The 12,218-nt window shown below is 33.8% G+C and overlaps 2 protein-coding genes across 2 annotated transcripts; both read left to right on the top strand.

The window, feature by feature from the left end:
- The first annotated feature begins 1,248 nt into the window (after positions 1 to 1,248).
- LOC106370812 (golgin subfamily A member 4) lies at positions 1,249 to 3,647 on the top strand. The gene is made up of 3 exons (XM_013810791.3): positions 1,249 to 2,229; positions 2,439 to 3,337; positions 3,435 to 3,647. The coding sequence occupies exons 1-3, from the start codon at positions 1,632 to 1,634 to the stop codon at positions 3,495 to 3,497; spliced, it is 1,560 nt and encodes a 519-aa protein (XP_013666245.3). The 5' UTR covers positions 1,249 to 1,631; the 3' UTR covers positions 3,498 to 3,647.
- A 3,487-nt stretch (positions 3,648 to 7,134) lies between these two features.
- On the top strand, positions 7,135 to 9,379 carry LOC106370095 (high mobility group B protein 15). Its single transcript, XM_013810165.3, has 5 exons — positions 7,135 to 7,708; positions 7,808 to 7,886; positions 7,991 to 8,150; positions 8,228 to 8,341; positions 8,519 to 9,379. The coding sequence occupies exons 1-5, from the start codon at positions 7,557 to 7,559 to the stop codon at positions 9,265 to 9,267; spliced, it is 1,254 nt and encodes a 417-aa protein (XP_013665619.2). The 5' UTR covers positions 7,135 to 7,556; the 3' UTR covers positions 9,268 to 9,379.
- Positions 9,380 to 12,218: the final 2,839 nt, after the last annotated feature.

Below are 12,218 nucleotides of genomic sequence, written 5' to 3'. Positions count from 1 at the left end.
TTACCAAATATACAACATAGTGACAGAGTCAACGTTAATACTTGCATGCATTTCTTACATATTCAAGTATCATAACGCGTTGTTCAAAAAAATTCACCATAACACTCACATTAGTCTAATTCATCTTTATGGACAACCACAATATGACATATACTATACTATACTGCATACCTCAGTTTCACGTTGAATCTATTTTTTTTTTTATTTCAATGATCGATTAAGAACGATTTTTAAAAATAGATATTAACTTGTGGTTCATCAATAGTTCACTAGTAGGGTATTTTGATAACTTTGCCTAATATACATTTTTGATAACTTTGCCTAATATACAACGTAATGACAGAGTCAACGTAAATACTTGCATGCTTTTTTTACATATTCAAACACCATAACGCGTTGTTCAAAAAAAATCATCATAACTCTCGCATTAGTCTATTCATATTCATATACAACCAAACATATGCTATATTGTATACATACCTCAGTTTCACGTTAAATCTATATATTTTTTTATTTCGAACGATTTTTTAAAATAGTTATCAACTTGTGGTTCATCAATGGTTCACTAGTAGGAGTAGTTTGGTAAGTTAGTCTAATATGCAACGTAATGACAGAGTCAACGTCAATACTTGCATGCATTTTTTACATATTCAAACATCATAACGCGTTTTAAAAAAATTTCTCCATAACTCTTGCATTAGTCTAATTCATCTTCATGTACAACTACAATGTGGCATATGTTATACTATACTACATACCTCAGTTTCACGTTGAATCTATATTTTTTATTTCTATTATCGATTAAGAACGATCTTTAAAAATAGTTAATAATTTGTGGTTCATCAAAGTAGATGGTTGACTTGTAGGGGTAGTTTGGTAATTTTGTCTAATATACAACGTAGTGACAAAGTCAACATCAATACTTGCATGCATTTTTGCATATTCAAACACCACAATGCGTTGTTCTAAAAACAACCACCATAACTTTTACATTTGTCTAATTCATCTTCATGGACAAACACAATGTTATTGTGGCATATGTTATACTATACAACATACCTCAATTTCATGTTGAATCTATAGTTTTTTTATTTCAATGATCGGTTAAGAACGATCTTTAAAAATAGTTATTAATTTGTGGTTCATCAAACCGGATGGTTCAGTTGTAAGGGTAATTTGGTAATTTTGTCTAATATACAACGTAGTGACAGAATCAACATCAACATTTGATTGAATTTTTTGTATATTCATACACCATAATGCGTTGTTCAACAAAAATCACCATAATTGTCACATTAGTCTAATTTATCTCCATGGACAAACACATTATGACATATGTTATACTATACTACATACATTGATTTCATGTTGAATCTATACTTTTTATTTAGATGATTAATTAAGAATCGATATTTAAAAATAGTTAATAACTTGTGGCTTGCATCCGTTTGCTATAAATTGATGATTACATTTTAGATTACCAAAGCTCGAGAAGATAATCAATGTTTCTGTTCTCTACAGATTTTTCGGACGCATGATTGTCTGAACGTGACATAGATTTGATTAACAGATACATTACGTATTAGAAGACTCTTTGAAGCTAAAGAAACTCTCATCTATTTACAAAAAAAATGCTGTGTCACGATTGGAGTTTAACTGGTCTCGTAGGCGCATTTCTGAATCTCTCCATTGCTTATTTGCTTCTCTGCACATCTCTTTTTATACATGTCGTGTTGAGATCTCTAGGGCTTTTAGGTTTCTCTCTTCCAAGATTCCACAACGGACGTTTCGGTGATCCAAACATGTGCATTGAAGGGGATCTGCTGGCTTGTGCATCAGAGAAAATCTCATCCGTAGATAGATTGATCAAAAGCAAGATCCCTTTTGGTTCCATTACTAGTGATGATGATTCGAAACGTTTTGTTGAAATGAAGCTGGTGAGAAAGAACAGTGGTGATGTAAGTAATGCTAGGGTTAAGGATGAAACAGAGGAAGATGCATCAAGAGATGAACAGAACGTGATGAATCTCCTGACCGTCCAGGGAGTGAAAGGTAAGCGTTTTGTTACACGAAGACCAAGAAAAGGTCTTAAGAACCCTAGGAGATGCCGTGTGGATTACGGAAGTCTTGGATCCGTTTCTTCATCAGAGGCTTTTGATGAGACCGTTAAACATCCTTTGATGCAACCTTATGATAATGTCTTTATCAGAGCCAACGACGACCGCAAAGGTTTTGTTTCTTATCTTAAAGCCAGGGCCTTCGCCCCCAAAGATTGTTTTGCATAGAAATAAGCTTCTAAACTATTGATTTGTTTTTAACTAGAGCTTTTAATAAATGTTTCAAACCCTCAAAATCTTAGATCCGGCCCTGCTTATAGCTGGTCGATATGGTCCATTCTTGAACGTGTGTTGATCTAGTGTTTAATTTGTATGTTACAGATGATGTAAAGACAGAAGAGAGGACTAGCCCGTCTCATTGGCCGGAACTTGAAAAAACTGTATCACTTAATTCATCAGCAAGTCTATGTTTTGTTAGAAATGTAGAGGAAAACTCTGTGAAGGAGTTAGAGGAAGCATTGAAAAAAGAGCGAGCTGCTCGAGCAGCGGTTTGTGTTGAGCTAGACAAAGAGAGAAGCGCCGCAGCATCAGCAGCTGATGAAGCCATGGCGATGATACATAGGCTGCAAGATGAGAAGGCAGCGATAGAAATGGAAGCCATGCAATTCCAAAGAATGGTCGAGGAGAAATCTACGTTCGATGCCGAAGAGATGGTCATACTCAAAGACATTTTGATACGTCGCGAGAGGGAAAAACATTTCTTGGAGAAAGAAGTCGAAGCTTATAGAGATCTACTCGTTGAGGCAGAGGAATCTGAATGTTCTTTACCAAAAGAGAACCAAAACAAAGAACCACCTCAAGAGAGAAGAGCTTTGCTTGTTCAAGAACATGATGGAACGGTTCTTGACATGCCTTATAGGGAAGATAAGAACAGATATTTGTATACGTCGGATTCAGAAGTTGCGTACTCACGTGTGCGTGATGTTTACATGGTGAAGGAAGAAAAAGAGAACGTGGGGAAAAAGAAGAATTTAGAAGAATCTTCGGCTAACAATGGTTTCATTGTCTCGGGGATTGCTCGAAAGCTTCCTCCACTGTGTCGTCCACGCAAACAGTCGCTAAGCTCTTCTGGTTCAAGGAGGAAGTCAATGTCTGCGGTTGATTATGAGAGGTTAAAGATTGAGAATGAAGTGGAACTGTTGAGAGAAAGATTAAAAGCTGTTCAGGAGGAAAGAAAGGAGCTTACAAGACGAGCATCTTTGCCTCCTTTATCATCAAAGGTTAGTCGTCAAAAGAAGTTTCCAAAACTATATGCTCTAATTATTCATGTGTAAATATCTTTTTACTAATACTTTTGTTGTTTGTCGTGTCTTTTAGGTTAGGGTTGCGTCAAAGAATCGAGGTTGGAGAAGATCTTCCGTGGACCTTCACTCTTCTTGAAGCTTTTTAGAGATATATTGTGTGTATAGTTCTGATGATCATGTGTTTGTATATCACTATGGTTATACTGTAATATCATAGTTTTTGTTGCTTTATGCTATTACCATCTTTTCAACTTTTTCATGTAAGACAAATCTTTTGAATATGTATTTAGAAGAAATAATTTCCTTATAACATTAAAAGCGAATGTTGCACGGAAATCACCTATATATTAATTGAGAAACATTTAAAAAATTATAATTTGTAGTTTGTATTAATTAAAAAAAGTACAATGTTGAGTTGTCACGTAATTATAATGTTAATTTTGCTTACCAAGTAGATTGATAATCAATTGAGAATTTTGTTAGTCCAAAATTAAATTGTTAGAGAATGTTATATTATATATTGTGTACATTATGAATCATTCATTTATCAAATTGAAATTATTATATATTATTTGCTTAAATAAAACATACATAATTACCTAATGTGATTAAGATATATATGACAATTAATGATTTTAAATAATAAAGATTTGTTAACAATTTGTATACTTTATATCATTTTTTTAATTATTTATTATTAAAATAAATTACACAATTACATTAATCATTTAATAAAAATTTAGATTTTTTTATATGTTGTATTTTAGATTTTTCAAAACGAGTATAAATTACTAAAACTGTTAAAATTCTCACATAAAATTTTGTGATCAAAGATTAAATATTTTTCTATAATAAGATAAAATTATTATAAAATCATATGAATAAATAATTTTATTTTAATAGTTGTTTATGTTAATATATATACATATATTTCATATCATTTAAATTAAACTTTACATCATATGAAAATACATACTTATATTTTGATATATGTGTTGAACATATATTGAAAAGTTAATATTTTAGTTTTAAAAAGTAAATGATTATAAATTATTGAAACCATTAAACATTCCACAATAAAAAAAATCACTGGTGTAAAATTTTGTTACACAAATATGCAAATAATCATAAAATTATATGAGTAGAAACCTCATTTAATAAATATCCATATTAAAAGTATACTATATATTTATGTTAATATTATTTAAATTTAATTATATATCATATACGATAGATAAGATTGATTGTTTTAATTTATCTACCCTAAAATGATTGCGAATAAACAAGAGCGGCCGTTTGATTTATATGAGCACACCAATTTATTACATAATAGTAACTGATTTCTTAGTTATTTAATATATAATTATTATTCTATTATTTCATAATATGCAAAGAAACATAAAATAAATAATAAATATAAAATATTTATTCTGCATAACGCGTGGATCTTAACCTAAGTATGTATCTCTTTAATAATTTTAAATCTTAAACATTTTCTAAATCTGAGACCAAAACAAAATAACGAAATGAAAATAAACTCAAAAATCAAAATTTATATCGAGCAATAACCAAAATGAAAAAAGTGACACAAAAATGAGAAAAATATTGAAGATACATAGGATTGGCATGTGAACGTAAACTTCTCATATCCATAATTAATTTTTAAATTGCTAAATCATGATATAATATCGAGCTGACATAGTTTCATTGTAACCAAATAGTAGACCTGAGATTCTTCTGACTAAATGTTAGGTTCTTATGCAATAAGTGATTTTTTGACTTAAAATCTTTTAAAAAATGAGATCAGCTCATTAGTAAACAAATTATTTACTTAACAAAAAAAAATTTAAACAACTATTGAAGGGGCCAAAAATATTAATTCGATCAGTAATATAAATTTTATTTTTCCATACAATTTTTTTTAAATAATTTTCATATAAATTCACCATGCACAAAACGCAAATCTTATTCTAGTAAACAAGCAAATATCTTTACACATAACTGATAGTGCAAAATGATTTTACTTGTTTCTAGCATTTAACACTTTATACTCAAAACAAATTACATGATATTTTACTAGTAAGATCTATATTGAAAAAAGGTATATATATTATAAATATTTTATACTAAAAAATCCTAAGATTTTTTTCTCACTTTTCCTTACAAAGCTGTGCATATCAATCCCATTAGTTAAGATTATATCCCATTTTTATTTTCCATTTATCATTTTCTATTTCATCCCTCAAACTTTGAATAAAAATAAATTTAAAATGCAGACTTTCTTGTTATTATCTCCTTTTTGAATTATTAAGTTCCTATTTTAATTTGATTTGATTAGATATGCTCAAGTAGTTTTTATCCACATTCATAGCATTAACTAAGAAAACACAATAATTTAAATTCTTATTAGTCAAAAACTTTTAATAGACAATAGTTGACTGTGTTACCATTCTTAGCTATATATGGTTGGATTTGATCAAATAGTACACAAAATAATGAAATGTGCCAAGTCAAAATTTTAATATCTAAAATAAGTATTTGTCGAATCATATATATTTTATTAAACCTTTTACAGAAAATAATACAAACTACGATAAGAACATGAACAAAATACAATATCAACTTTTTAATCACTGAACTAAAAACACTTAACTAATTCATATAATTACTAAATATTATTTATGATTGGAAAACACATATATACTTTATTTTCTTGTCTTCTAATGTTGATTGTACTATAAATATTTTTATGAATGCATGCTTAGCAATTGAATATTTTTTTAAAATTTCAAGTCTAATAATGTAGTGGAGAAAAGAAATTCATCATTGTTTTGTCATTATTAATTTAGAAAGAATTTATATCCATTTGTAATTTTGTGTACATTTTCTTATTTTAATTTTAACTTTGAAATCAGTGAATAAATTTATAGTTTAATGATTTCACACCACTCAAAAATAACCGTTCAGAACAAAATTTAACAAATAATACAAATTATTATCTCTTTTTTTATATAAAAATAGATTACTTTTAGTTTGAATAAAATTCAATCATACTATATTTACCACAAATACCAAATTTAATATTTGAAATCTGTTTTTGTGGTCAATCTTCAAGATCTAAAATTTAAATAAAAATAGAAAAGTATTTTCCTTTCTGTAAAATTTATATAATTCTTCTCGATCTTTTTTTCCCATATATAGTGCATTTATCATTTCACATTGCTCAATTCTCTCTCACCCTATGGTAAATATATAAAATTTGACCTATTATATAGCCTCCCCATCAGTTATTATCATTTCTTCATCTCTGGGTTCCTCATTTACACAATACACACCAACGTACGCGTCCCTTCATTATATTCTCTATTATTTTCTTTCACCATTATAAAGCTTTGATTTTTTTTTATGAATATTCAAGGTTAACTGGTCAGAAGGTGAGATCTTTTAAAAAAAAAAATCATTTCAAGTCTTCTCTATACTATTATTTAATCTTTTATTTAAGTCTTCTCTATAACAACATCTAAGGAAGATTCATTCGTTGTTTGGTCATATAATAGCAGAGAAGGAATGGCTCCTTTCGAGAAAGTTGTTAGTTTTTTTTATAGATGCATGTTAAGTATTTGTTGATATGCTTGTTCAGGGATTTCTTGGTTTGTGTTCTTTGAAAATCTCAGGCAAAAAAAAAAAAACAAGAAAAGAAAAGAATCTTCTTTTTCACTTTTTGACAGACAAAAAAAGAGATTGGGTGGCTAGGCTAGATGTGTCGTTGTTATTGAATCCTTAACTGTAGTCGCTTTTTTCTAGCACAAGTCGCTTTATATTTAATGTCAACCTGTCTATTCAGTTTTTGTTTTGCATATAGGAAACATAGAGAGGATGAGAATTCATGGAGGGGGGCTTTGCTGCTTTTCCTTTAAAGCCTTTTTTTTTTCTTGGACTTTGCAATCTGCTTCTTTACTTGTTGTTCCTTCATTTGCATCTGTGTGGATAATATCTTCAAATTAAACTGATGTGTATCTTTGAGTTTCTGTCTTATGGATGACGGTTAAATGCACTTTTGATGTGCAGAGCCTTAAAGTATCTGACATTTGTTTCATTAAGTAAATGCTGTAAGAGGGTTTAGTGGTTGGTAAGGAGGGTTAATGATTTTAAAAGTGGCTTACCTTTTCTTTTCGATTTTTTTGGTGTGTAAGGAATGGCATCAAGCTCTTGTCTTAAGCAAGGATCAGTTCCAATGAACAATATTAGCATTACCCCTGAAGCAACGTATGAAGCTGTGGTCGCAGACCCCAAGCTCTTCATGGCTACGTTGGAAAGGCTTCATTCTCGCTTGGGAACTAAATTCATGTGAGTTTTTTTATTGCTTCCCTCGTGACTCTGATGATTGAACTGCAAACGTTTCATGTTTACTAATGACATGAGATTCTCTGTCTTTTACTAATGTAGGGTTCCAATCATAGGAGGGAAAGATTTGGACTTGCACAAGCTTTTCATTGAGGTAACATCTCGTGGTGGAATCAGTAAGGTATGTTATTTCAAAATTATACTTAAACCCTAGGCTATATCAATTGACCTATTTTAATTTATTTCTCATTGATTGACATCATTTTACCTTGTTTTGAATTGCAGATAGTTAATGAAAGGAGATGGAAAGAAGTAACTGCCACATTTGTCTTTCCTCCAACAGCAACCAACGCATCTTTTGTCCTGCGCAAATACTACTTCTCCCTTCTTAAGAACTATGAGCAACTCTACTTCTTTAGATCTAATGCCCAGACTCCTCCTCCAGGTTACTACCAAAAATCAAATCTTCTTCTTTAGTTTACTTTTTATGTTTGTGTTATTAACATTATTTTCTTTCTGTAGACTCTCTTCAGAACCCATCCGCTGGACCAGGACTTGTGATAAGACCTCCACAAGAGCTTCTAGCTTTAACCTATACGCCACAACCAAGGATGGACTCTAGTGATCTCCCTGGAGGTCTCAACTCTTTTTCTCTCTTTGTTTATTCTATGAATGGTCTAAACTTGTAGTTGAACTGTTGAAGCATAAAACCATAGCGACTAATCAAACAATAATAATAAGAGAGATTATGACCAAAGATTTTGTTTATTGATTAACTCTCTAGAAATAACAAAACTGTGGTTATTGTTTCAGGTTCTTCAAATGGTCCAATTGTGAGTGGACAGATCGATGGGAAATTCGAAGACGGTTATCTTGTAACTGTAAAGGTGGGATCAGAAATGCTTAAAGGAGTTATCTATGAGCTGGCTCCACAACAGAGTCATGGTGTTTCCCTCAACACTGCCAACCCTCAGGGGATTACTGGAGGAGTGACGAAACGCCGCAGGAGAAGAAAGAAGTCAGAGATCAAAAGGCGTGACCCTGCTCATCCTAAACCCAACAGGAGCGGCTATAACTTCTTTTTCGCTGAGCAGCACGCTAGGCTGAAGCCGCTTAACCCTGGTAAGGACCGGGAGATCAGCAGGATGATCGGTGAGCTCTGGAACAAGCTCAATGAGCAAGAGAAGTCGGTTTACCAAGGGAAGGCGATGGAGGACAAAGAGAGGTATCGAACTGAAATGGAGGAGTACAGAGAGAAGCTTAGGACGGGACAGATGATAAGTAACGCTGTTCCGTTGCAGGAGAGGGTTCCGGAGCAGAACGTAGAGATGGCTGAAGCTGAAGGTGATCTTCCAATGGAAGAAGTGGAAGAAGAGGAGGATGAAGATGGTGATTCAAGTGGTTCAGGGGAAAGCCTTAGCCACCCTTCTGATCATGAACTGGAGGAGCCATCTCAGAATCCTTTAGGTCTTAACCTAAACCCTAATTCGACTGAGATGGTGGTGGTGGCTCCTAAGGAGAAAGCCGGCGATGCTGTGATGGTGGCTGCTGAGCAGAACTGAAGATTTTCTTCTCTTTGTTTTTATTTTTTAGTTGCAATTTTTTCGTTTTATACAGCCACAGGGTAAGGAGAGGATAGGGTTTCAGATAGGTTACCTGTGGCATTAGACAATCTCTTTTCACTACAAGAAAACGTATCTTTAACGAGGAAGTTTAACGAGGAAAAATAATCCTCGTAAAAAAACGTTGATTTTGCGAGGAAAGTACGTTGAGAAAGAAAAGCATCGTTATTTCGTCGTAAGGTAACGACAAAAAATATTTGTCGTAAAGACGATGTAAATTGACGTGGCTTTTACGAGGAAAAACTATTTCCTCGTAAAAGCCACGTAAATTTCGCGAGTGCTTTACGACGAAATATTTTACGTGTACTTAACGAAGAAATTTTGAATCCACCAACTTGGTAGGTGGCTCACGTTTTTTTTTTGGCCATACAATTAATTTTCGTCGTAATTTCATAGTAAAATTACAACTACCAGATTCGAAATTTTCTATAAATATGGATGTTGAAACATCATTTTAAACACACCAACAACAAAAAACGTGAAAGAAAAAAAAATGGCTGGCTCTGGGACTATTTACGAGTTGCGGAATTGGATGTATATGCATAGAGATGCTAACGGGAGAGTGACGAAAGAATACCTTGCGGGGCTGGAGACATTTATGCACCAAGCAGATTCAACACCGCTCGCCCAAGAAAGTGGTAAGATGTTCTGTCCTTGTCGGAAATGCAACAATTCGAAATTGGCAAACCGTGAAAATGTTTGGAAGCATTTAATAAATAGAGGTTTCACGCCAAATTACTATATCTGGTTTCAACATGGGGAAGGTTATAATTATGATCAGAATGAAGCTAGTAGTAGTAATAGCAATTTTCAGGAAGAACCGGTTAATCATCATTTGCATAATGAACATAGTTACCATCAGGAGGAGATGGTAGATTATGATAGGGTTCATGATATGGTAGCTGATGCATTCGTAGCTCATGATGAAGATGAAGAACCTAATATAGATGCAAAAAAGTTTTACGGAATGTTAAACGCGGCGAATCAACCACTTTACAGTGGTTGTAGAGAAGGTCTCTCTAAATTGTCGTTGGCTGCTAGAATGATGAATATTAAAACTGATCACAATCTACCTGAAAGTTGCATGAACGAATGGGCGGACTTGTTTAAAGAGTATTTGCCGGAAGACAATGTGTCTGCTGATTCTTATTATGAGATTCAGAAATTAGTTTATAGTCTTGGGTTGCCTTCGGAGATGATAGATGTCTGCATCGACAACTGCATGATCTATTGGGGAGATGATGAGAAGCTAGAAGTATGTCGATTCTGCAAGAAGCCACGATTCAAGCCGCAAGGACGGGGACGTAATAGGGTACCGTACCAAAGGATGTGGTACCTACCAATTACAGACAGATTGAAAAGATTGTATCAATCAGAGCAGACTGCTGCAAAGATGAGATGGCATGCCGAGCATACTCAGACGGATGGTGAGATGACTCATCCATCAGATGCAAGAGCCTGGAAACATTTCAACAAAGTACATCCGGATTTTGCTAGCAATAGCCGGAATGTGTATCTCGGATTATGCACAGATGGATTTAGTCCGTTCGGAATGTCAGGGAGACAATATTCATTGTGGCCAGTCTTTCTTACGCCATACAACCTGCCACCGGAGATGTGCATGCAACGGGAGTTGCTATTCTTGACGATATTGATACCTGGTCCGAACCATCCAAAAAGGTCCCTGGATGTTTTCCTACAACCACTGATAAAAGAGTTGAAGGATTTGTGGTCAACAGGGGTGAGGACGTATGACTGTTCAACGAAGACGAATTTTACGATGCGAGCTATGCTTTTGTGGACCATAAGTGACTTTCCTGCATATGGGATGTTGTCTGGATGGACTACACATGGGAGATTAGCTTGTCCATATTGTAATGGAACGACAGATGCGTTTCAACTGAAGAATGGTAGGAAGACAAGTTGGTTTGATTGTCATCGTCGATTTCTTCCCATTGGCCATCCTTACCGAAGAAACAAGAATTTGTTTAGGCACAAAAGGGTTGTGAGAGACACTTCTCCACCATATCTAACTGGAGAACAAATTGAAGCACAAATCGACTACTACGGAGCTAACGAAACAGTTCGTTGGGGTGGTAATTGGCATGTCCCTCGTAATATGCCTGATTCTTACGGTGTTCATCACAACTGGCACAAGAAGAGTATATTTTGGGAGTTGCCATATTGGAAGGATCTTCTTCTGCGCCACAACCTCGATGTGATGCATATAGAGAAGAATTTCTTTGAGAACATCATGAATACAATATTGAATGTCCCAGGGAAGACAAAAGACAACATAAAATCGAGGTTGGACTTGCCGGATATTTGCTCAAGAAGCGAGTTACATATTAAAAGCAATGGACAAGTTTCCGTTCCGATATTCAGACTGTCTTCAGAAAAAAAGTCGGTGTTGTTCAACTGGGTGGCATCAGAAGTGAAGTTCCCCGATGGGTATGTTTCAAATCTCTCTAGATGTGTTGAAAAGGGTCAAAAGTTCTCTGGGATGAAGAGTCATGATTGTCATGTCTTTATGCAACGACTACTGCCCTTTGCATTTGCGGAGCTACTTCCAACAAACGTACATGAAGCACTTGCAGGTTCGTAGTGTTTTATATCACAATAATTTTATAACGGTCTAGTTTGCAAAATAATATACGACTAACAATGTGTTTAATTGTTTTTGGAATATAAAAGGCATTGGAGCATTTTTCAGGGATCTGAGCACACGCACTCTTAAAGAAGAAGTTGTAGAACAGCTTCAGGAGAACATTCCCATCTTATTGTGCAACTTGGAGAAGATATTTCCTCCTGGATTTTTTGACGTCATGGAGCATCTAGCTGTCCACCTCCCATATGAAGCATTGCTTCGTGGACCTGTACATTACGGATGG

This window comes from Brassica napus, chromosome A10 (assembly GCF_020379485.1).
Source record: "Brassica napus cultivar Da-Ae chromosome A10, Da-Ae, whole genome shotgun sequence".
NCBI lineage: Eukaryota > Viridiplantae > Streptophyta > Magnoliopsida > Brassicales > Brassicaceae > Brassica > Brassica napus.
The sequence above is the reverse complement of the archived record's forward strand: the minus strand, read 5'-3'. Positions and strand labels throughout refer to the sequence as shown.

Bases quoted from the DNA above. Each gene is read 5' to 3' on its own strand.
- LOC106370812 (XM_013810791.3), top strand. From the start codon at position 1,632: ATGCTGTGTCACGATTGGAGTTTAACTGGTCTCGTAGGCGCATTTCTG. The intron at 2,230-2,438 runs GTTTTGTTTCTT...TGTATGTTACAG, and splicing joins AGCCAACGACGACCGCAAAG to ATGATGTAAAGACAGAAGAG. The intron at 3,338-3,434 runs GTTAGTCGTCAA...CGTGTCTTTTAG, and splicing joins TGCCTCCTTTATCATCAAAG to GTTAGGGTTGCGTCAAAGAA.
- LOC106370095 (XM_013810165.3), top strand. From the start codon at position 7,557: ATGGCATCAAGCTCTTGTCTTAAGCAAGGATCAGTTCCAATGAACAAT. The intron at 7,887-7,990 runs GTATGTTATTTC...TTTGAATTGCAG, and splicing joins CTCGTGGTGGAATCAGTAAG to ATAGTTAATGAAAGGAGATG. The intron at 8,342-8,518 runs GTCTCAACTCTT...TTATTGTTTCAG, and splicing joins CTCTAGTGATCTCCCTGGAG to GTTCTTCAAATGGTCCAATT.